Source organism: Chrysochloris asiatica, unplaced genomic scaffold, assembly GCF_000296735.1.
Source record: "Chrysochloris asiatica unplaced genomic scaffold, ChrAsi1.0 scaffold00252, whole genome shotgun sequence".
NCBI classification, from domain to species: domain Eukaryota; kingdom Metazoa; phylum Chordata; class Mammalia; order Afrosoricida; family Chrysochloridae; genus Chrysochloris; species Chrysochloris asiatica.
The window spans coordinates 1,474,457-1,501,053 of record NW_006408770.1 but is presented as its reverse complement, the minus strand read 5'-3'; the positions used below and the strand labels follow the sequence as shown (position 1 = coordinate 1,501,053).

The window sequence follows — 26,597 nt, the reverse complement described above, 5'->3', positions numbered from 1 at the left end:
GAGTGGTTAATCTTACAGCCCAGAAACAGAGGACCTTAGGATCATCAAGGGAGGAGCGCACAAGCAGAATGCAGGACCTTATCCAGAGAAGCAGTGATGCCAGAGATGGAGGTAGAGATGGGTTCATGAAGAGGGTTGAGGACTCTAGATTTATAGGAAGAGAGGGACTAAAAGCTGGTGGCCAGGAGGCCGACTGACAGAATATGCCCTTTGGAGATGTAAATTATTATATATGCCTGAGTGGGTTTTTTTTTTTTTTTTTTAAAAGCTAAAGTGGATAGAGAGAAATACTGTTAACTGATGGTACATGAAGGGGTTATAATCAATATAATGAAACAAGGTGTATGATTTGTTCAATGTAAAACTGATAATCTGCCCTGTAAACTTTCACTCAATCCACAATAAAAACTTTTTAAAAAGAAAAAAAAATGTATACTGTCTGCAACTTTGGGTGTTATGTGCAACTCCTCTCACTTTATATCATCTGGATTTTTCACTCTTAGCTCTAGCCCTCTGTGGCTATATCCTTGTACATAGGTTCAGGTGTCCCCAGGTTTCACCACACTTTGGACCAACCAGCCATTCCTCTAGTTGTTTTACTATTGCTCATAGAAAGCAGCAGTTTAGGACATGTCTTTTTTTTATACATAGAAAACTTTAGCTGTATTTCTAATTTTGACATATTTCTGGGAATTCTGCATGGAGATTTCAATGATTAAATATCAGATCCCTTGAGGGTTTCCATGTTGCTATTTTCTGGAGAAAACATATGTTAAACACAACCATAATTTTATCTATTTAAAGATGATTATGCAAGTTATTACTAGCATGCCAGCCTGAAGCAAAGTCAAAAAAAAAAAAAAAAAAAAGCCAAACTTATACAAAAGTGGCATTTAAAAAGAATCCCATTTTGTTCAAGAATCAGACAGAAATAAAAAGATTCTGTTCCAACAGTTGTTGTTGACTAACATTTTGTATTTAAATGCCTGGTCTCTAAATGTACCAGCACTGGAAACTCAAATAAGAGCTGTAAAATGGTTTACTGCAAAGTTCTGACCTCAGTCGCATCTCCAAATTAACTTTAATACCTACAGCACTGAATGCTATAGGACTTATTGTATCTTGGGCTTGATAAAACTACAATTCATTTCACAAATATTTATTAAGTATTGAGTTCAAGGCACTCTGTTAGACAAAACATGACCTAGAGAAGGGAAAGCCAAGCCTGGGGCTCATAAACCGTTTTTTCCAACCAACTACACTTTCTAGAACAGGTTGATATTAATAATTACATGGAACATATTCCTGGATAATTAACCATTACTGTGGTAGCATTTACTATAATTGTACAACTTATTTCTTTGAGTTATATCTAATTTGTAATACTGTGATTTAAAAAGGAAACCAGGGTTCCCTTTCCAGAAGGAAAAGCTTCAGTTTGAGATCTATGATTGCAATAATAAAATCTTAAGAAACTTCACCATGTATAACCAAAAAGAAGAAAGGATGTTGGACGTCACATGCCTTTTCTGCATCAATCAATATGATCATGTGGTTCTAGTCATTTAATTCTGTTGATTGTTTTCCTGTTATTGAACCATGATAACTCCATGAAGTGAATTCCACTTGGTTATGATTAATTATTTTTTGAAGTGTTGTTGACTTCTATTAGCTAGAATTTTGTTGAGAATTTTTGCATCTATGTTCATGAGGGAATATTGTTCTATAATTTTCTTTTTTAATAATGTCTTTGCCTTGCTTTGGTATGAGGGTTATGCTTGCTTCATAAGGTGTATTTGGGAGTTTTCTACCTTTTCTATATTCTGGAATATTTTGGGTAAAATTGGTGTCAGCTCTTCTCTGAATATTTAGTAAAGTTCACCAGTAAAGCCATCTGTGCCTGGACTTTCTTGTTTGGGAGATTTTAGTGACCTTATCAATTTCCTCTTTTGTTAGAGGTTTTCTGCTTCACATTGTATTAGTTTAGGTAGGCTATGTTTTTATAAAAAATTAACCATTTCTTCTAGATTTTCAAATTTATTGGAGTACAACTCTTCATAGTACTGTTATTATCCTTTGTATTTCCCTTGATTCTGTTGTGATGTCACCCATATCATTTCTTATGCCTGATATTTGTGTCTTCTACCTCTTTTCTTTTTTTAGATTTTCCAAAGGTTTGTCAATTTTGTTAATCCTTTCAAAGAAACAGCTTCTTCTCTTATTGAATATTTCTGTTATATGTTGTTGTTAGGTGTCATTTAGGCAGTACCAACTCATAATGATCCTAGGCACTACAGAATGAAACATTACCTGGCCCTGGGCCAACTTCACAATGTTTCCTATGTTTGAGCCTATTGCTGCCACTACGGTGTTAATCCATCTCGTTGAGGGTCTTCCTTTTTTTCTCTGACCCTCCACTTTACCAAACATGATATCCTTCTCCAGGGACTGATCCCCCCTGATAGTATGTGAGACGAAGTCTAGCCATCCTGGTTTCTAAGGAGCATTTTGCTATACTAACACAAATTTGTCTTCTAACATACAGCATACAGATTGTCTTCTAACACAAATTTGTTTATTCTTTTGCAGTTCATAGTACTTTTAATATTCTCCTCCAACAGTATAATTCAAATACATAAATTCTTTTATGATCTTCCTTATTCACTGCCCAACTTTCACATGCATATGTGGTTACTGAAAATACCGTGGTTTGGGTCAGGCAAACCTTAGTCCTCAAACTGACATATTTGCACTTGAATACTTTAAAGAGACCTTGTGCAGAAGATTTGCCTAATGCAATACTTTGTTTGATTTCTTGACTGCTGTTTCCATGAGTGTTGATGGTTGATCCAAACAAACTGGCAATTTAATTCTTTTTTTCCATTTATATAGAAGTTGTTTATTGCTCCAGTGGTGAGGATTTTTGTTTTCTTTACATTGAGGTGCAACCAATACCAAAGGCTGCAGTCTCTGATCTTCATCAATAAGTAGTTTAAGTCCTCTTCCCTTTCAGCAAGCAAGGTTGCATCATCTGCATATTGCAGGTTGTTAATGAGTTTTCCTCCAATCCTGATGCCGTGTTTTTCTCCATATAATCCATCTTTTTTTATTATTTGCTCAGCATACAGATTGAGTAAATACAACCATGTTGCACAAGTTTCATAATATTAATCCCTTCAGTATTCCTTATTCTGCTCAAACAACTACCTCTTTGTCTATGTACAGGTGTCTCGTGAGCACAATTAAATGATCTGGAATATCTAATCTCCACAATGTTGTCCATTACTTGTCATGATCCATACAATCAAAAACTTCTGCATGGTAAATCAAGTGCATGTAAACATCTTTCTGGTATTCTCTGCTTTCAGCCAAGATTCATCTGTCATTAGCAAAGGTATCTCTTGATCCAAAACCTTTTCTGATTCTGACTTGAACATCTGGAATTTACCTGTCAATATATGATGGCAACTGTTTATTAATTATCTTTTGTAAACCTTTACTTGCATGCAGTATTATTGATATTTTCCGATGATTTCCATATTTTGTTGGGTTACCTCTTTTTGGAATTGACACACATATAAATCTCTTCCATTCAGTTGGCCAGATAGTTGTCTTCCAAATTTCTTGGCATAGATCAGTGAGTGCCTCCAGTGCTGCATCAGTTTGATCAAAGATCTCAATTTGTATTACACCTATTCCTAGACATTTGTTCTTTGCCAATGCCTTCAACACACCTCATACTTCTTCCTTAAGGATCATTGATTCTTTATTATATACTTCCACTTGAAATGGTTGAATATTGATCATTTCTTTTTGGTACAAAGATTCTATGTATTCCTTCCATATTATTATTATTTTTTAAACAGGTTTATTGTGAATTATATGACAATTTACATGGGAGAACATTAGCTTTACATTCATATATTTATTCATACATTCATACGAATTCATATGAATTTATTCATATATTCATATGAATTCGTATGAATGTATGGAAGGGATTGTAACCATGGCAATGTAACGATATACATATATGAATGTAAGTATTCTTGGTTGGCAGTTTTTTTTCTTTCAGGTTTGTATATATGTCTCCCCATTGCCTTCTTGTATGAATTCATATATTTATATCATTACATTGCCATGGTTACAATCCCTTCCATGCATCATCAACCAACCAAAAGGTACACCCCACAAGCCTGCCCCCTGGTCATCAGCAAACAGCTCCTCTTCCTCTCTGGGTCTATATTACCCAGCTGCTACATCTCTCCACGTCATCGTCACTGCTTCCATTTCTGGCGTCACTGGGTGTTTTTCATTTTCCATATATTTGTCTTTATTTCCATGGTCTTCCAATTTTTTATTTCTAATTTGATAGCATTTTGGTTTGAGAAGATGATCTGTAGTATTTTGATATTTGTAAATTTATGGAGGTTTGTTTTGTGGCCTCACACGTGGTGTATTCTGGAGAATGTGCCATGTGAACTGGAAAAGAATGTGTATTGTGCTGTTATTGGGTTGAATGCTCTGTACACATCTATGAGGTCCAGTTGGCTGATTGTGTTGTTTAGTTTCTCTGTATGTTTGTCAAGTTTCTTTCTGGTTGTTCTATCCATTTTTGAAAGCGTTAAATTAAAATTGCCCACTATTATTGTAGATTCATCTATTTCTTTCTTCAAATCTATTAGAGTTTGCTTTATATAGTTGGGAGCTCTTTTATTGGGAACATAGATATTTATTATGGTTATGACATCTTGTTCAATTGCCCCTTTAATAATGAGATAGTGTCCATCTATATCTATTATGCTGGGTTTTGCCTTTAAATTAATTTTATCGGAGATTGGTACTGTTCGTTTTTTATTGCAATTAGCTGGGTATATTTTTTTCCCCATCCTTTGATTTTTAATATGTTTTTGTCTCTGTGTGTGAGATGTGCTTCTTGCAGACAGCATATTGAAGGATCTTGTTTTCTTATCCATTCTGCCACCCTCTGTCTCTTAACTGGTACATTTATTCCATTTACATTCAGTGTAATTATCAATGTTGTTGTTGTGTGCCGTGGAGTCAGTTCCGATTCATAGCGACCCTTGTACAGGGTTTCCAAGGCTGTAAATCTTTACGGGAGCAGAAAGCCTCATCTTTCTCACGAGGAACAGCTGGTAATTTCGAACTGCCGACCTTGAGGTTCTCAGCCCGATTCGTAACCACTACCCTACCAGAGCTCCTTATATATGTGTGGATTAATTAGTGCCATTATGTTTGTGGGGTTTTTTTTGTAGTGATGCTGCTTTCTTTGTTCTGCATGTCTTCCTGTGCTGAGTTCCTGTTTTTTGTGTTCTTTCTTATGAGTTTCCTCATCGTTTTAATGTTTCCATGTTATTCTTGGATTTTCATTTTCTTAGTATGTTGTGAAGTGTTAATTTTCTTTGAAGTTACCTTATATTCCATTAACTTTTCCCTCCATTAAGTGTAGTCTATTTTATCCTGTAACCTACCTGACCTTCTCACCATCTAGATCTCTGTTCCTATGTGTTTACCTTCTTTTGCATTGTAATTGTTTTAATCCTCGACTGACCTCCCAGATTCTCTGTGTTTGTTCTTATAGTTTTGTTCTGTTTTCAGCTCTCCCATCTACCGATTTAGTTCTGGGAGGTGCTACCACGTATGTCAATCTCTGGTTGTTGTCTGTTCTTGTTAGTTCTCAGTCCACAGAGCTCCCATTAGGATAGTTTGTAGTGTAGGGTTGACTTTGGAAAAATCCCTTATCTTCTGTTTATCCTGGAATGTTTTGATTACACTGTTGTATTTAACTGATAGCTTTGCTGGATAAAGTATTCTTGGTTGGCAGTATTTTTTCTTTCAGGGTTTTATATATGTCTCCCCATTGCCTTCTTGTCTGCATAGTTTCTGCTGAAAGATCCGAGCTTAATGTGACTTGTTTACCTGTGTATGTAGCACTTCTCTTTTCCCTGGCTGCTTTCAGGATTGTCTCCTTATCTTTGACTTTGGAGAGCTTGATTATGATATGTCTCGGTGATTTTCTTTTGGAGTCTATCTTTCCTGGGGTTCGTTGAGCTTCTTGAATGTTTATCTTTTCACTTTTCAGGATGTTAGAGAAATTTTCTTCCAGCAGTTCTTCAATTATTTCCTCGGTGGACTTGTGTGATTCTTCCTGTTCTGGAATTCCAATAATTCTTAAGTTATTCCTCTTCATGTTGTCCAACATGAATCTTAGATCTTCAGATTTTTTGTCCTTTTTTTCTGGTTGCTCTTCTATCTTAGTGGTATTGAGAGATTTGTCTTCCAGTTCACTAGTTCTGTCTTCCATCTCTTTTATTCTACTCCTTTGCCCTTTCAGTGTATTGTCTATTTCTGATAGTCTATTATTGATCATTTGGACCTCTTTTTGTAGGTTTTGAATTGTTTCCAATGCTGTATGTATCTTATTTGATTGTTCCTGTAGCGCTTAGCTGACTTCTTCCTTATTTTTTTCAACTCCATTGTAAAAGCATTTCCAAGGCCAGTCTTCCTTTCAGAATGTAGTCCAGGTCTACCTCTAGGTCATTTGTCTTAGACATTTTATCTTGTTTCTGGACTTGTGCTGATATGGTCATCTGATTTTGTTTTTTGGACATGTTTAGTGTTTATCTATGGCCTTAATACTTAATTGAGTGTGTGTTTTGGTATTTTTTATGCTTTCTGATTGCCTCCAGGTAGATGTGATCAGGATGTGGGCTTCCCTTTTCACTCTTCTTATTGCTTAACTCAGAGCAACTTTCACAGGTGTTGTTTACCTCCCTGGTATATGGCAGTTGATATTGATTCTTGCCTGGATTGTGGGGTTTTATAGGGTGTGATTGTAGCTTCACTATATGGCAACAATTTCTGTCTCTTCTTGGGTAGAACAGGGAGAAAAAGAGTCCACAAAGGTAAAAGAAAAACCAAAACATCACAACAACAAAAAATTAGATTGGATACTGTAGTCTATAATTGCAGAAAAGGAGAGGAAGAAGAGAAGGGAAAAAAAAAATCTGTAGCCTAATATAATTTTAATATCCTCTTTCAGCTTCTTGCCTTCAAGGCTGCCTGATAAATTTCAAGATGCCACTGCTGATTTTTATGCTGTTTTTCAGTATTTAATTTTCGGCCTGTTTTGTTTTAAAACTCTCTCTCCCTCTCTATACTTCTTGTTATGTCCTTTTCCCTATTTATAAACAGTTCAGGGCTGGCTGTGGCCATTTTGGGCTGCTTGTAGCTTTAAATGCTGAGAGTATCTCTGTGCATGCATGTGTGGCAGAAGAACCCACTAGTGTTGTAGGTGGGGGATGTCCACTCGCTCAGGCACCCCCTCCAGTCACCAGAATGGATGTGTGTAAACAGTGGGGGCAAATGAACAGATATCCAAGAACAACAACAACAACAAAATCAGAACAAAGCATGTCTACCTTAGTGCCAAGGTTACCACGTTGATATTCGTTGGCTGGTCTGCTTGCTCCCCCACTTGGTCTTGCTGTTTGGTCTCGCCCAAGTTGTCGACTCTGAGCCACTAAGCTTGGCAGATTCTAAAGTACGAGATTTCTTATTTCTGCTACAAGTTCCACTAGCTATAAGCCTTCAAACTTTTTAAATATTCCTAGATATGTGGTTCCGAATTTTGAGCTCTGCTCTTAACCTGCTTTGCCTGGTATTCTGTGGTATTGCTGACTGAGAACATCACTTCTCCTCTACCCTATGTGCCATCAAGCCCTGCCTCCCCTTCCATATTCTTTTGATGCTCTCTGAATCATTCAATATTTGCCCATAAAATCCTTCAATATTCTAAGTTTAGGCTTGAATTTTTCCCTCCATTCCCTCAGCTTAAGAAATGCTGAGAATTTTCTTCCCTTTTTGTTTTCTAACTCCACATGATTGCACATTTTGTTATAATATTTAACTTTGTCTTCTCAAACTGCTCTTCGAAATTTTCTGTTCAGCTCTTTTACCTCATTATTTCTTCCATTTGCTTTAGCATCTCTATGTTGGAGAGTAAGTTTCAGAGTTTCCTTTAACATCCACTTTGGTTTTTCCTCTGTTCCTTGTCTTCTTAATGACCTTTTGCTTTCTTCCTGTATGATGTTCTTGATGTCATTATGAAACTCTTCTACTCTTTGGTATTTAGTGTGTAATGCATCAAATCTCTTCTTAAAATGTTCTCTAAATTCAGTGTGTTCAAGGTCATATTTTGGCTCTTTGGCCTTTTTTGTTTTATTAGCTTTATTATTTCCTCTGAGGACTGTAGGCTTAATCTGCTGGTTTAATTGTTTGAGGTGTTAATGTGTTGATTTTTGTTCTTTCTTCTTTTGGGATGTATGTATTTATTTCTATAAATTGCACTCTCAACAATGCTTTCTGCTGTGTCCCAAAGGTTTTGGTATGTCCTGTTTTTATTCTCATTTGCTTCAAGCATTTTTCTTTTTACTTCATTTTTTAATTCTTACTTGGTAGCTTTTAAGCAGGGTATTATTCAGTTTCCATGTATTTTATTTTGTTTCCTTGATCTACCTATTGTTAATTTCTAATTTTATAGCATTGTGATCTGAGAAGATGCTTTGTAATATTTTGATTTTTTAAAATTTATTGAGACTTGTTTTGTGGCCAAAACATGGTCTGTTCTGGAAAATGTTCCATATGCACCAGAAAAGACTGAATTTCATTGATATTAGGCTGAGTGGTCTGTACAAATCTACTAGATCAATTTAAGTGATTGTGTTGTTCAATTCCTCTATATCTTTCTTTGTTGAGTTTTTTTTCTGGTTGTTCTGTTCTTTTGTGAAAGTGGTGTATTTGAATCTCCTACTATTATTGTAGTATTGTCTATTTCTTTCTTCAGTTTTAATAGTGTTTCATTTATGTATTTTGGGGCTCTATCATGTGGAGCATAGACATTTATTATCATTATGTCCTCTTCTTCAATTGACCTGTTAAAAATGAAATAATGTCCTTCTTTGTCTTTTATGCTGCATTTTGCCTTAAAATTTATTTTATCAGGGATTAGTATTGCTACTCCTGCTCACATTTGATTGCAGTAAATTGATAAATCTATGTTTGTCTTTGTGTGTATGGTGTGTCTCCTATAGACAACATATTGAAGGATCCTGGTTTCTTATTAATTCTGCTACTCTGTTTCTTGACTTCTGCATTTAATCTATTAATATTCTTTGTATTTATCGAGAGTTATCAATTGATTGTAGTCATTTTGTTGTGTTTGTTTTTTGTACTGCTGCTGGTGTCCTTGTTCCACATGCTTTCATATGCTGAGTTAACTTTTTTAAAATCAAATTCTTCATAGTTTTATGTTTACAAAAAATCTTCATGGATTTTCCTTTTTTGAATTGATATGAAGGTGTATTAAATTTCTTTGAAGTTACCCTGTAATTTATTAACTTCTTCCCCATTTTAAAACAACCTCTTTTATCTTGAAATCACCTCGACCTCCTCATCACCCAGCACTCTGTAACTATACTTTTCCTTCCCTTTACTTTGTAGTTGTCTCAATCATCTATTGACATCTTCTGATTCCCTATTATCAGTCCTATAATTTTGTTCTATTCTGATCAATTCCTTAGTTAGATTGAATTCTTAGTGGTGTTGCCAAGTACGTTACTCTATGGTTGTATGCTGTAGTTGCGTCTCAGCCCAAAGCACTCCCATTAGTGTTTTTTGTAACATTGGCTTGATTTTTTTTTTTACAAAGTCCTTTAATTTCTGTTTATCTGGAAATGTTGTGATTTCCCTGTCGTTTATGAGGGACAGCTTTACTGAGTATATGATTCTTGGTAGACAGTTTTTTATTTTCTTTCTTTCAGAGTTTTTTAATATATTTCCCCATTGCCTTCTTGCTTGTATGGTTTCTGCTGAGAAATCAGAGCTTAATCTTATTGGTTTGAGAGAGTCTGATTATGATATGTCTTGGTGATTTTCTTTTGGAATATAGCATGTTTAGAGTTCATTCAGCTTCTTTAATGGTTATCTTCTTGTATTTCATGATGTTAGCGAAATTTTCTTCTAATAGTTCTTCAACTATCTTTTTTTATGCTTTCCTTTGTTTCTTCCTGTTCTGGAATTCTGATCATCTGTAGGTTATTCCTCTTCATGTTGTCCCACATGAATCTTAGGCTTTCTTCAGATTTTTTCATTCTTTTTTTCTCGTTGTTCTTCTAGCTTACTAGTATTGAGAGATTTATCCACAAGCTCACTAATTCTGGCTTCCATTAATTCAAATCTACTCCTTTGCCCTTTCAGCGTATTGTCCATAGTACTAATTTGGATATCTTAGTGCTAATCTTCTTGATTTCTGTTTGCATGTTTTGTATTGTCTCCAATCCTTTATCTATTTTGGTTGATTGTTCCTGTAGCACTTTTCTAAACGTCTCCTTGCTTTCCTTGACTTTTCTGTCAGAAGTTTGGAGGTACATAAATATCATTCTCCTGAACTCTTTATCAGGTAGTTCCAGTACCTTTTTCCTCAAAAATGTTTTCTAGTTCTGCCTCTTGGTTGTTTGTTTGAGCTATTCTGTCTTTTTTCATAGCAACAGAGATCACTTTTGTGGCATTATGGTATTGAAGTATCTGTATTAAGTTGATGGGTGGATGTCGGTGTCTTCATAGGCACTTACCAACTGCTCTTTGGTTTATGTGATCAAGAGATGACATTGTGCACCATTCTCTGTTTGCTCTTCATGTAATTCAGTTCAGGGTGAATTTAGCTGACATTTGTTGTTGTCATTGATCTGGCGGATAGAGCTGGTATTGACTAGCCCAACTGGTGGTGCCAAAGATAGTGCAGCTATGGTTAGGCTGTATGACTGCAATGTCTGTCTCCTGTTGGGTGAGGCAAGAAGAGAAAACACTGCCACAAGAGAGAAGGAAAACAGCAATAATAAATACAGCAAGCAATAACAGATAAATAAGCAGAATACTTCTATGTCACCTACTGGCCTCTTGCCACTGTGGATAGCTGACCTATACCCTATGTTTTTCTTTGCCTTTACTCTTTTCTCTACCATACTCATCCATTCAGCCACCTCAATTCAAAATAATTTGTTGGTGTTTTTAAAAAAAAAAAAAAAAAAAGAACAACAAAGAAAATAACAAGCAAATTCCTAAATAAAATTGACCAGGAGTGAAACCAAAACCAGGAACACCACACACCCACCCACACACACAAAGAAAAATGGACTACATAACATTGAAGAATAACAATGAATCTGTGAAACACCTCATAAAATGGATGAACCTGGAGGACATAATGCTGAGTTAAATTAATCACAAAAGGACAAACTATGAGACTAATATAGTAAAAAGTCAAGGAAAGATCTTTACACTAAAAGAAATATTTTTTAATGGTTGCCTAGAGTGGAAATGAAGGGAGTAAAGGGTAGTCTGACTAGAAGGTTGTTGTTGTTGTTAAGTGCCATTGAGTTGGTTCCAACCCATAGAAACACTGTTTAGGGTTTCCAAGATACACCTGGTGAGCTGGAACCTCTGACCTTGCAGTTCAAACTGACTTTGCAGTCCAGCACATTAACCCACAGCACCACACCAGGACTTGTTAATTTGGGTGACAGGAAAAGCAATATATAAGAGGGAAGTAGTTAGAAGAATGATGAAGACAGGTGAGGACACAGGGAGGAAGGCCATGGTTAAATGGAATAGAGATAAATACCTTACAGCAATATGTTATAATTTACTCCACAGTGATCTTGATTGCCTTTCCCTGACACAAGACATCACAATGGTACATTACAGTGATCAAATTATGCTGATTGGAACTAGTAAGGAAGATGTATCAATGACTCTGGAATTATTGGTAAAACATCTATGAGCTAGATCAGGGGTGGGGAAATTTTTGAAATTTATAACGTCATTCACGGCCACACAAAATTATCACCTCAAAAATTATTTGGTCAAAAGGAGCTCTGGTAGCATAGTGTTTATGAGTCAGGCTGCTAACTACAAGGTCAACAGTTCAAAACTACCAGCCATTCCATGGGAGAAAGATGAGACTTTCTGCTTCTGTAAAGATTTTCAAACTTGGAAACCAAATATAGGGTATCTATGAGTCAGAACTGACTCCAATATTTGGTTAAACATTTAATTAACTCACCCCTAATATGATGACTGGGATTGTGGTTGCCTTGGAAGGGTCAGACCAAATTATTTCATGGGCCTTATAAGGCCTGCGGGCTGGACATTCCCCAACACTCTGCTTGAGGTTGAGAAATTAACCTGAAAAAAAAAAAGTCAGGCACCTTTCACATCAATGTAATTTCTAGGGTTTCTTCCAGTGGTGTGGGGCATGTCGAAGAATTCCTACTAAAATGAAGATAAGTTATTACAGATGGCCCCTCCCACAACTAAAAAAATAAGCACAATACCTGGTAGGCCTCTTTGGATTTTGGAGGCAATATATCTCTCATCTGAGTGTGCTACTACAGCCTATTTATCAAGGGACTTGAAAAGCTGCTAATTTTGAGTGAGGCCTAGAGCAAGAGAAAGCTCTACAACAGGTTCAGGCTGACATACAAGCAGTTCTGCCACTTGGGCCATATGATCCAACTGATCCAATCTAGCTTGAAGTGGCAGCAGAAGATAAAGGTGCAGTTTGGAGTCCTTGGCAAGTCCCTACTGGTGAATCACAGCACAGACTCAGGATTTTGGAGCAAAGTCTTGCCATCTTCTGCAGATAGCTACTCTCTTTTGAGTAACATCTTTTGGCTTGTTACTGGGCCTTAATAGAGACTGAATGCCTAACCATGGGCCACCAAGTCACTCTGTGAACTGTGCTGTCCACTATGAATTGAATGTTGTCTGGCTCACAAAAACATCCTGTCATAAAGATGATTATGCACAACAAAACTTCATCATTAAAAATAAGTGGTGTATACAAGATGGGGCTAGAGTAGCAACTGAAGGCGCAAGTAAGTTATATGAGGAGTGGACAAAATGCTCATGGTCTCCACTCCTGTCACATTACCTTCTCTCTCTGAGTGTTTGCCTGTGGTCTCATGGGGAGTTCATTATGATCAGTTGAGGAAGAGGTAATTTGTGTTTGGTTTACAGATAGTTCTACTCCATAAATGTAGGCACCACTAGAAAGTGGATATCAGCAGCACTATAGCCCCTTTCTGGGACTTCAAAGAAGGACAGTGGTGAAAGAAAATGCTCCCAATGGGCAGAACTTCCAATGGTATACCTGGTTATTCATTGTGCTTGGAAGGATAAATGGCCAGATGTGCAATTGTATACTGATTCATGGGCTATGGCCAATGGATAATCAGGGACTTGGAAGGACCATGATTGGAAAGTGCGTAACAAGGAGATGTAGGAAGGAGGTATATAGAATGGGTTTAAAAAAAAAGTGAAGCTATTTTGTTTCATGTAAATGTTCACTGAAGGGTTACCTTGGCAGAAGAAGATTTTAACCATCAAGACTTGTTCTGTAAAAATGTATTATCCTCTTTACCCATCCCCTCCTGTCAATTTCTAATGTCTTTATGAACAAAGTGGCCATGGTGGCAGGGATAGAGGTTATGAATGGGCTCAGCAGCATGGGTTTCCACTCACCAAGGTTGACTTTGCTACAGCTACTAGTGAGTGTCCAATCTGCCAGCAGCAGAAACCAACATTGAATCTTCAATAAGAGACATTCCTTGGAAAGATCAGCCTGGTGGCAGGTTAATTACATCAAATCACTTTCATCGTGGAAAGGGCAATGTCTTGTTCTTACTGGAATAAACACTTATTCTGGAAATGGATGTACCTTCCCTACATGCAATGCTTCTTCCAAAACTATAATACACAGACTTACAGAATGTCTTACCCACTGTCATGGTATTCTATACAGCATCGCCTCAAATCAAGGGACTCACTTCAATGCAAATTAAATGTGGCAATGGATCCATGTTCATGGAATTCACTGGTCTTACCATGTTTCTCATCATGTTAAAGCAGTTGGCTTGATCAAACAATGGAATGGCCTTTAAAAGATATAATTATGGTGCCAACTAGGTAGCAATACCTTGCAGAGTTGGGGATATGTCCTCCAAGAGCCTGTATATGCTCTAAACCAGCATCCAATATATGGTTTAGAATATATACAGGCTCCTGGAGAACCTCCAATAGTCTGAATTCATGGGTCCAGGAACCAAGGGGTGGAAATGGGAGTAGTACCACTCATTTTTATTCCTAGTGACCAACTTGCAGAACTTGTGCTTCTTGTATATGCACTTGTATGGTCTGTAGGTCTGAACCTTTACGTTTTAAAGGGGAGAGACACAACACTTATTCTACTGAACTGGAAGTAAAGAATTCCTCCTGCCTACTTTGGGCTCCTCATGCCTTTTGATCAGCAGGCAAAGGAGAGTGTAACTGTATTGGGTGGTGTGATTGATCCTGATTACCCAGGAGAAATCAGATTGACATTAGATAATAGAAGTAAAGAAGAATATGTATGTAATCCAGAAAATTCCTTATGATGTCTATTAATACTACCATGTCCTGTGATTAAAGTCATTGGTAATCTACAGTAATCCAATTCCAACATGATTACTAATAACCAAGACCCTTTAGGAATGAAGGCTTGAATCATCCCACCATGACCAGCTGAGATACATGCAGAGTGTAAGGGACTGTGGAATGAGTAGTGGAAGAAGGTGGTAGTAAATATGAGCTATGGCCATGTGATCAGTTGCAGAAATGAGAACTGTAATTGTTAGGAGTATTTTTTTTTCTTGTGTGTGTGCATGAAATATTTTTGCTTTATTCATTTGTGAAATATAAGATGTAAATGGTGTCAGTGCATTTTCAGTTGTTCACATGCTGTATCATGTTAGGTGTAAGTATGACTTTAATAATTATCTTTATTTTGAGATTATGATTATATATCCATATATGAAAACTTTTCCCATTTCACTATGTCCCCCATAAGGTGTTTTCAAGGTTGATCCAACTTAGGGGGGTGAGTATACTATAATTTACATATGTAATCTTCCTTTTGCTTAATAACTAGAAACAAAATGAGTTGACTAGCCTTAATTAATGTATAACAAGACATCCAGCTAGACTAGAAAAATATATGGTCTCATATTGACCCCTAAACAGTACTAACCATTTTATTTTTTGGATAGCTGTACGATTCTGTGAACGATGCCATCTAATCAAGCCAGATCGCTGCCACCACTGTTCTGTCTGTGCCATGTAAGTGACAGCCATATTTCTCCTGAGTTGATCCTAACATGTAACTATGCCTGGATTAAGAACATATTTTTTCAATCATAATGAACACATGCCACACACCCTTATGGAAATAATGATGATTCAAACTACTATAAAGACAAAAAAGAGAAATAAAACTCCATACTAAAAATAAACTATTTTAGAACATTTTTAGATTTACAGAATTGTTGGCAATTTAGTATACAGAGTTCCAATATGCCCCATAACTAGTTTCCCTATCATTAGCATTTTACATTAGCATGATACATTTGCTATAATTAAGGAATCTACGTTGATACATTGTTTTAAATTACGTGCTATACTTGATTCAGGTTTTCTGATTTTCCCTAATGACAATTTTCTATCTAATATGGTGGTGGTTGTGTGCCAGCCACAGAGTTGATCCCAGCTCGTAAGACCCTGTGCAGGGCTTCTAAAGCTGTAAATCTTTACAAGATCAGAAAGGATACTACATTACATTTAATAGTTATGTCTCTTTGGGTTCCTTCTTGGCTGTGACAGTTCAAACTTCACTTGATTTTGATGACCTAGACAGTTTTAAGAAGTACTAGTCAGTTTTTTTGTATCATGTCTCTCAATTTGTTCATGCTTTTCTCATTAGACTGAGATAGGATAGCACTGGACTGTTAACCACAAAATTGATAGTTCAAACCCACCAGTCACTCTTTGGAAACCCTGTACAGGGTTGCTATGAGTTGGAACTGACTCATAGCATTTAACAATAACAGCATTGTGTTTTAGGGAGGAAAATAACAGAGAAAAAGTACCATTCTCATTCCATCACATTAAGGGTGTTGTTAAGTGCCTTTGAGTCAGTTCCTACTTGTAACACCACTATATAGGGTTTCCAAGGAATGGCTGGTGGGTTTGAACTGCCAACCTTGTAGTTTTAAAAGGTTGGACTTCTAGGTATATAACCTTATATGGCCTTATAAAGTGTTGCTGTGATTGCTTCATCCTAGGAATAACAAAATACACATAGTTTGGGAGTAGTTATAGTGGAAACCTGGGGAAGGATTAACTGGAATTATATAAAAATACTGGTGCGAATGTGAGTGCAATTATAAGGTGTTGCTTCATTTCCATAGCCTCATTTATCACACTGTATTTTGTCACTTTTGTAGGTGTGTATTAAAAATGGACCATCACTGCCCATGGTATGACCCTTTTATTCATTTCTCTCCTCTAAAAGAGTCAAAGTTACTCAATATGTCTGCTTTCATAAGTATAGTTGTAGCATGTCTGTTTCTGCTACTATAATTCACTGGGCTTTGTGTTTTTATGAAGGACAAGGTAGGAGTAACATTTTACAGCAAAAATAAATATACCATCAAAGGCATGATAGTGCATTTTAGGGGTAACAACTCCTGTCCATTAGCTTTAGCAACTGGACATAGTATTGAATTATGGTGATAACAAATCCTTTTCCTCTTTGATATTACACAATTCAGTTCTGATTCAAGCTGCCTTGATTCTTGAATCCTCTTTGAAGTAGGATTGTTAAATTAAGCAATTCTACAAATTGTGTAGCAGACCTAAAGAATATATCTCAAAGCATCTAACCACAAAGAGAATATGCCACACTATAATAAATGCAGCTGATAAGACTATAATATGTTTCCAGGTTCCATGTTTGGGTGTGTCCGAAAACAGTTCAGAATTTTGAGGTAGGCCAGGTATCTCTGTACCTACATATGAAAGGAGAAACAAGTGAGATGTGAACTTGTTTTTCTAGTCTGTTCTTACTAAAAGACTTCAATCTCTGTTGAGCACTTAATGAAGCAACAGGAGTTCATGTTTCCATTGTTCATTTCACTTATATATCAGTTTGTTCTCAATCAGTTTATCCTGATCTCAAATGTGGTTTTATTTCTTCTTTTTTTTTTTTAGGGTTAATAACTGCATTGGATTTTCCAACTACAAATTTTTCCTTCAATTCTTAGCTTACTCTGTTCTCTATTGCCTGTACATTGCTACAACAGTCTTCAGCTATTTCATCAAATACTGGAGAGTAAGTTAAAAACTCCTGAAACACCCACCCACCCACACCCACACACTCCAGTACTCCAATCTCTGAAACAGTTCACTCTATTGTTTTTAATTATTATTATTATTAATATTTTGGAATAGCTAATACTGCAGAAACCAGAAGGGAAGCCACCAAAAGCAAGTTTTCCAATTTCAGTACTTTGAGATTTATGAAGGGGTTATTATTTAAACATTACAGTTAAACAAGTTTTTATAATGCATAAGAATCTTTTTAAGGCCTTCAGGAACCTACCTCTTAAATTCTACTGATCATTACAATGTTTAAAAATCTACTTTTTATCAATCACATTTGACAAATATTAAAACTAATTCTAAATAGCTAGTTGCTCAAGAAAAAGAATAACAGACCACTCCCCCATTGTTAGAAAATACTTTCTAATTCACTGTTCAAAGGAGAGTTGCAACATTCCACCATAACAGAAAGATACATTGACTCATCTTCACATATGACCAAAATGAAATGGAGAGTCTCATTTGAACTTTGTATGAAAATAACACGAGTTTGGGGATTAGAATTGTGTTTTAATTCTGGCACTGTTACCTGCTTCACAAGACCTTTACCAAGATCAAGTAAAATAGATGTTGAAAGTACGTATCAAAATACAATTCTAACAATTATTATGAAATCTCAAAAATATTCATTCTACTTTCATATTACTTCCACTGGACTTTTCTAAACCATTTCCCATCTATTTCTAAAACAATTAAAGGTCAGCTTTCCAGTTCATCTTTGTATATTAAATCTGGCAGCAGGATAGTAAAAATACATAAATAATATATAAATTATATATAGATATATCCCTTCCTCACAATTCCAGTACAATTACAAAGGCATCATGTCCTTACCATGATTATTGACCAAACTTAACCTGAAAAGCAGAAGACTGATAATAGCAGAACTACTAATAACTGCTCAATAGCCTATAAACCAGAAATATCTCACCACAGATGGGAAGGTAATGCAGAAGGGAGAAAACATGAATCTTGTCACTAGAATATAGGTTATAATAAGCTGAAAGGAGAGAAAAGGAGAAATGGAAGGCCTAAGAGCTGAGAATATTTAAATCACTAATTAGCTCTGTGATACCTAAGACTGTAGAAACTATAGGGCATAAAATTATAGTAATGCATAGTTTCAATTCTCCTTCCAAATAGCTTAACCAGTTCAGATCTTTAATAACTTTAAGAACCTGGAACCATAAAATCTTCAACTCACAGATACAAATAAGAGTATACACAGAAATGAAATTTTCTCTAAATACAAGATGCTTTGCCATGCAATGTGATGCATCTTGATATATCTTCTTTGGCTCTTTTCCACAGCACAAGACCTCCTATGAATTTCTTAGGTTTCTGTGATCTGTTTGGCATTCTGTCCATGTGTAAAGAAAATCTGCCTCATCTAATCAGCTGCGAAAGTGCTAGCCTTGATAGCACTATGAGTTGTTGTTGTTGTTGTTGTTAGGTGCCAGTGAGTCGGTACCAACTCATAGTGACCTTTTGCACAGCAGAATGAAACACTGCTTGATCCTGGGCCAACGTCACTATCATTATCACACTTGAGCCCATTGATGCTGCCATTTTGTTAATCCATCTTGCTAGAGGTCTTCTTCTTTTTCTCTGACCCTCCACCCTACCAAACATGATATCCTTCTCCAGCGACTGGTCCCTCCTGACAATATGTCCAAAGTATGAGAAGCGAAGTTTGGCCATCCTGGCCTCCAAGGAGCACTCTGGCTGCACTTATTTCAACACAGATCTGTTGGTTCTTTTGGCAGCCCACAGCACTTTCAGTATTCTCCTCCAACACCATAACTCAAAAGCATCAATTCTTCTATGGTCTTTCTTATTCACTGTCCAGTTTTTGCATGTTCTTGATGTCATCCCACAACTCTTCTGGTCTTCAGTCTTTGGTGTTTAATGTATCAAATCTGTTCTCCAGATGATCTCTAAATTCAGGTCGGATATATTCAAGGTCATATTTTGGCTCTCATGGACTTGTTTTCATTTTCTTCAGCTTCAGTTTAAATTTGCATATGAGCAATTGATGGTCTGTTCTACAATCTGCCTCTGGTCTTGTCTTGAGTGATGATATGGAACTTTTCCATCATCTATATACCTTTCATATTCCTTAACATAATAAATTACTTTTTAAAGAATTATTCTGTACCACCATAACTGAGTAAACAACATTGCATCTTACACTTTTTGCTTTGGGCTCCCTATTGTTGTTTTTAAGTGCTGAGTCAGTTCTTATTCATACTGACCTTTTATAGGGTTTATGAGGCTTTAAATATTATGGGAACAGGAAGCCTCATCTTTCTCCTATAGAGCAACTGACAGACTTGAACTGCAGACCTTGTGGTTCTCAGTTCAGTGCTTATATTGAGCCCTTAATCAAATGTCAGCCAGATGCTGTATGCTATCCTCACTCTTGAGTAATGTTTAGATATGAAACAATCATGGGACATGTGCCAGTAATCACAAGCAATATCAGGGATGACTGTAATCTTGTCATTTTCCTACTCCTTTGCTTCTCCACAATAGACTAACTGGTGCCTGACAGATGAGAAGTAAAGAAATGTCCTGGGTTTCCCTTATAATGAAAAGGGTATTAACAATTCAGGGAAATGCTCCTTTGTAGTCTCTACAGCCAGAAAGTATTTTGGTCTGGTTTAGAGATGCTTTCCTCAGTATAAATTGAGTCAGCCCTTAAAATGAAAAATGAAAAATGCTGTGTATTTTAAAACCATATATCAGGGAAACTAGCCGTGCTCCTAGTTCCAGGTAAAGCCTCCTCAAAGTTGAGGTTCTTCGGGTAGCTATTTCCTGGGAGACTCTTCCCCCAGGTAAATTTCATCCAGACTATCCCTCAGTTGAGAGTATCTGGCTAACTTACTCCCCTTTATCTATATTCTTCAGACATATACATTCTGAATGATTTTCAATATTTCTTGACACCAAATGAAAAAAAAAAATTCCTCTAAGAGAAGAAAAAAATCTTACTATTTGATCTTGCCACATTTTATAAGCTTTAATTTTCTTCTTCCAAACTGGAGTAAAACCAATTTTGAATGTTGAGGCCCACCTCACTCAAGAATCACTTGTAACCTTACTACTATTGAGCATTTGGAAATATTTCAGAGATTCAGAATACCAAAATAATGTCCAGTGTTAGAAAGGAGGAAATAAGTAACATTCACCCAACTGTTCATTCCAAAATTGAAAATATTTTCTAAGAGTCTCTTCAGATAACAATATGTTATAGAACTTTAGAATCCTCATTCTGTTTTGGGACTCCATCTAAATAATATATATAATTGTTGTTATTGTTAAGTGCTGTCAAGTCAGTTACAACTCATAGTGACCGTGTATAGAGTTTCCAAAGCTTTTTAAAATCTTAAAATTTAAATCTTAATAAAAAATATCTTTCTCTCACAGAAATAATAATTTTTATATATGGTGGTGGTTGTGTGCCACTAAATCTGTTTCTACTTATAGTGACCCTGTATAGGGTTTCTCAGACTGTAAATCTTTATAAGAGCAGAAAGCCTTATATTTCTCCCACAGAGCAATTGCTAGATTTGAACTGCTGAACTGGCAGTTATCAGCCCAGTTAGGTATCCATTACACAATCAGGACTCTTTAACTTATTATATGTAATCAATTACATATATATACGATGGAAGGAATATACAGAGTTACTGTATCAAAAAGAAATGGTTGATGTTCAACCATTTCAAGTGGTAGCATATAATTAAGAGTCAGTGGTACTGAAGGAAGAAATCCAGTGTGCACTGAAGGCATTGTCAAAAACCAAAGCTCAGGGAATTGATGGAATATAAATTGAAATCTTTCAACAAACTGGGGAATATGTAGAGGAACTCACTCATCTATGCCAAGAAATTTGAAAGAGAGTTACCAGGCCAACTGATTGGATGAGATCCATATTGATGCCCATTCCAAAGAGAGATGGCCCAATGAAAGCAGAAATCATCAGACAATATCATAACTGTCACATGCAAGTAAAATTTTTCTAAAGATAATTCAAAAATGGCTGCAAAAGTACATTGACACGGAATTTCTAAAGGTTCAAGCCAGAATCAGAAAAGTACGTGGAATGAGGGATATCACTGCTGACATCAGATGGATCTTGGCTGAGAGCAGGGAATATAAGATGTTTACCTCTGTTTTACTGAGTACGCAAAAGCTTTTGACTGTGTGGATCATAACAAGCTATGGTCAACATTGCAGAGAATGAGAATTATGAATCACTTAATTGTCCTTATGAGGATTATGTACATAGACCAAGAGGCAATGGTTTGAACAGAGCAAGGGAATACTGAATGGTTTAAACTCAGGAAAGATGTGCATCAGTGTTGTATTATTTCACTTACTTGTTCAAGCTATATGCTGAGCAAATAGTCCAGAAAGCTAGATTATGTGAAGAAGAACATAGTATCAGGATTGGAGGAAGACTCATTAACAACCTGCCAAAATGTAGATGTTATAATCTTGCTTGCTGAAAACAAAGAGAATTTAATATAATTACTGACAAATATCAAAGACCACAGCCTTTGGGATGGGTTGTACTTGCTGTAAATAAAACAAAAGTCCTTGCTACTGGACCAATAAATTACATCATGATAAATGGAGAAAAGGTTGAAGTTGTCATAAAGACTTCATTTTTCTTGGATCCACCATCAATATTCCTGGAAGCAGCACTCATGAAATCAAATGACATATTGTTATTGTTGCTAAGTGCTGTCAAGTTGGTTCCAACCCATAGTGACCCTATATAGGATTTCCAAGGGGCAGCCGGTGAACTTGAACCACTGACCTTGTAGTTCAAATGGCTTTGCAGTCTGGCACATTAACCCACAGTGCCACACCAGGACTCCAAAATAACATATTGCATTAGGCCAATCTGTTGCACAAGACTTTAAAGTATTCAAAAGCAATGATGACTAATGTGCACCTGACTCAAACCTTAGTATTTTCAATAGCTTCACATTCATCTGAAAGTTGGACAATGAATAAGGAAGATTGTAGAATAATTGATGCATTTGAATTATGCTGTTGGAGCCAGAAGAACCCACAAATCTGTTTTGGAAAAAACACAACCAGAATGCTCCATAGAAGCCAAAAATGGTCAGACTGCCTCTCTCATACTTCAGACATGTTGTTAGAAGGGACCAGTCCTTAGAGAAAGACATTTTCTTGGTAAAATGAAGGGACAATGAAAAAGAGGAAGACACCCAAGGAGATGAATTAGCAGTGTCAACAAGAGTTTGCTCAAGCATAGCAGCAATTGTGAGGATGACTCAGGACCAGGAAGTATTTTGTTCTGTTGTACATAGTGTCATTATGGGTCGGAACTGACTTGGCAGCACCTATCAACAACATATATATATATATATATATATGTGTGTGTATATATACATATGTATGTATATGGATTATTGGAATGGCACTGTAGGATCAGCACTTGACTGCAAACCACAAGGACAGCATTTCAAATCCACCAGCTGCTCCTCAGAAACTCTATACATGGTTGCTTTATGTTGGAGTATATATGAATATATACATATATGCATGTATACACACACGATGGTGAGTCAAATATTATATGCACTCTGGCTGTAGAATTTGCTTTAATCAACTTTTTAAAGTACAAATATGTCATTTTTTTATGTAACTGCCTAGCTTTTCAGTACATTTTGTTCATCTGTCAACAAGCTTTCACATTCCCTTATTAAAACATTTTTTTTAGGCTGAGCTGAGAGCCACGAATACAGCACTGTCTTAATTTCTTCATCAGAAGTGAATCTTCATCCTCGAAGTGCTGCTTTCAGGATACCAAATAGGTGGAATTCTGATAGAGCAAGATCAGAACTACAGCAGGGATACTTTAAACATATAAAAATGAAGTTTTTTCAGAGTGTCAGCAGTGTGGGCAGAGGGGTGAGGATGTACATTGTCATGCAAGATAACAATGCCCTTGGATAGCAGTCCTCTGATTTTAATCTGAAGTTTAGGCTTCAGCTCTTCATTGAGAATCTAACCGTAACAAGCATTGAAACTGGTCCTTGAGAATCCTAGAAAACTGTAGGCATCAATTTGCCAGGTGATGGTTGACTTTTGAGCTTTTTCTTGGTTGGTGATTGAGGATGTTTCCATTCCATACTCTGTGGTTTACCCTCAGGCTTGTAGTGATGAATCCATGTCTCATCACCAGCAATGATTTTTTAAAAGAAACTTCTACCTTCCTTCAAGAATTGGTTCAAATTTTGTTTGCAAATGTCCAAATGCTTCGCCTTATGCTCTTCTTTGAGTTGTTTCAGTACCGATCTTGCAAAAACTTTTTGAAGCCCAAGTTTGTCATGGATTGTTTTATAGACAGAGCCATGGTTGATTTGCAAATGATTTGCCATATAATCCACTGTCATTCCTCTATTTGATAGAATCAATGCTCAATGCTGCCATCAACCATGGATGTTGATGGATGTTTTAATGCAACCAGCGTGTGGATAATTTTTAACCCACACTTGCATGTGTATATATATATATATATATATATATATATATATGATCCCGGTGGCTCCATAGGATAAGCATAAGCACTGAACTGTGATCCACAAGGTTGGCTATTTGAGCTCACCAATTTCTCCCACAAAGTTTTAAAGTCTTGAAAACCCTATACTCGAAAGAATTTAACAACAACTATATATTATATATACTTAATAATAGCCTCTTTATCTATCTATCTATCTATCTATCTATCTATCTATCTATCATCTATCTATCGTTGTTGTTGTTGTTGTTATGTGCCATGGAGTCGGTTCCGACTCATAGTGACCCTATACAGGGTTTCCGAGGCTATAAATCTTTATGGGAGCAGAAAGCCTCATCTTTCTCCTGTGGAACAGCTGGTCGTTTCGAACTGCTGACCTTGCGGCTCGTAGCCCAATTCATAACCACTACCAGAGAAGGGTCGCTATGAGTCGGAACCGACTCCACAGCACACAACAACAACAACCAGATGCTCCCACTGCTTATTGCTTATTGAATGTTCATCTGCCAACTTTAAAAATTACCTATAAAATTCCACTTGATTGTTACTGTATAAGCAATTGCTCCTTGTGATATGATATATAAGCACTTTCCACTTCAGCTAAAGAAAATTTGCAACAGCTTTAAAACTAGGTCATGTATTAAAGATAAGGCATTTAAAAATTCTTCCTATGTGTTTTAACTTCTTCCATGTAAAACTATAACATTTTAAAAACACATATGTCTAATTAAACAGGACATATAAAAAATTCTAGAGTAGCCCACCTTGAGACAAGATCTGCTTCAAGATCAACTCCAGTGAATAATTCATAATTGTCAAATTAAATAGCGTAAAAGCTTTAAAGAGGTTGCATGCCAATTATGTCCTATGTATACCCGTCTCATATTACCCTTTTCTAATTGGTACATTTTACACTAAATTACATTTAAACAAGGATAAATTTCAGGCTTTGTAGACTGAGAACATATCCAGGATGAGGTATTCAGGAACTGTTTTGCAAAGATTTTTCAAAATATATTTTTAAAATAATAGCTAGACATTTATACATATAATAACATGATTAAACTACATATAAAAATTAATCAAACCTTACCACCTTAATCTATTGATTTTTTTGTTTGTTATTTCTTTTCTAGGGAGAATTGCCCAGTGTTCGCTCCAAGTTCCATGTCCTTTTTCTCCTCTTTGTGGCCTGCATGTTTTTTGTCAGCCTTGTGATTCTCTTTGGTTACCACTGTTGGCTTGTCAGCAGAAACAAAACCACCTTAGGTAAGACTGGATATTTAGTAAAAGAACGCATTACTGTATATCAGAATGACCAATATGTTTTCTCTAAAAAGAAATATTCCAGTGAAATGGTTTAGCTACAGTACCATCGTTGCTTCCAAACTGATACAATGGAAATATTTGTCATTAAACTATAGAGTCATAGTGAATAAAGTCTACAAATTAAAAAAAAAAAAATAGTATTAGTGAATGCAAAAATAAGAGCCAGAATATGAGTATATATATGCATACCCATATTCTTCACAGCATTATTCACAATAGCAAAAAAATAGAGACAGCCTAAATGCCCATCAATGAAAAAATGGATAAGCAAACTTTGGTAATACACACAATGGAACACTATGCAACTTTGAAGAATAAGGCTCAATCTACTAAACACTTCATACCGTGGATGAACCTGGAGGAAGAGTGGGAGTATACCCACAAATATATGAGTTTGAAAGAGAATATTTGTACATGGTTATTTACCTTCCCTACAAGCACAACTATGAATGTAGTGGAGCATACAGTGGGCAAAATGTTGAAAACTTCTTAGATAATACCAAACATTTTAAGGCAATGAGTTGCTGAGCCTGGGGTCTCAGGGCAATAGTCTCAAGGGATACCATGGTCAGTAGGCATAACAGTTCACAACAACAATGTTCTACATCCTACTTTGGTGAGTAGTGTCTGGGAACTTAAAAGCTCATTAGTGGCCATCTAAGGGGCAACTACTGGTCTCTCCATGTGTGAAAGAAAGGAGTGATGAGAACTGATGATGCTTGAAATCAATTAGTCCAGTAGACTAATGGAACATGTGAACATCAGTCTTCATAACTTTGAGACCAGAAGAACTAAATGATGCCTGGCTGCCACTACCAACTGCTCTGAAAGGGGTCACATTAGAAGATCCTGGATAGAATGCTAGAAAATGTGGAACAAAACTCAATTTTTATTTTTTTAATGTCAGACTTACTGGTCAGAAAGAGACTGGAGGAACCTGCGAACATCATCCTTGCCCACCCTTCAGGTCTAGAAAGGTACTCCTCCTCATGCCCCAATTTTCAGTCGAGCAGTAGATAGGTATGCAAGGGGGCGGGGGCAACAACATTAATAAGATATGCTCACTATGGAATGATCAATCATTCAAAATCAAAAGGACAACATTTACCTAAGGACAAAGTTGAAAAGGGATGGAATGGAAATAGGAACCACAGGGAGGAAGCTGGATCACTATTGTTGCATGGAAGGGATTGCAATCAATGAGTTAAAACAAAAAGTATAATTTGTTGAATGTAAAACTGTTGATCTTGTCTGTAAACCTTCACTCAATTCACAATAAAAAGCTAAAAGAAAAGTATGAGTGAATGAAGCCCCACACAAAAATGGCCAGTGCTCTTTATAGTTCATAATGGGTAATGTTGTTGTTGTTGTT

At 36.3% G+C, this 26,597-nt stretch overlaps 1 protein-coding gene across 1 annotated transcript in view; it reads left to right on the top strand.

Moving 5' to 3' along the window:
• ZDHHC15 (zinc finger, DHHC-type containing 15) overlaps nt 1–26,597 on the top strand; it is a 393,634-nt gene that overhangs the window by 274,823 nt on the left and 92,214 nt on the right. Inside the window, exons 5-8 of the mRNA XM_006873732.1 lie at nt 15,165–15,234; nt 16,398–16,430; nt 17,164–17,284; nt 25,033–25,165. Of these exons, the coding sequence (XP_006873794.1) occupies nt 15,165–15,234; nt 16,398–16,430; nt 17,164–17,284; nt 25,033–25,165 (357 nt within the window). The remainder of the gene's footprint in view (nt 1–15,164; nt 15,235–16,397; nt 16,431–17,163; nt 17,285–25,032; nt 25,166–26,597) is intronic.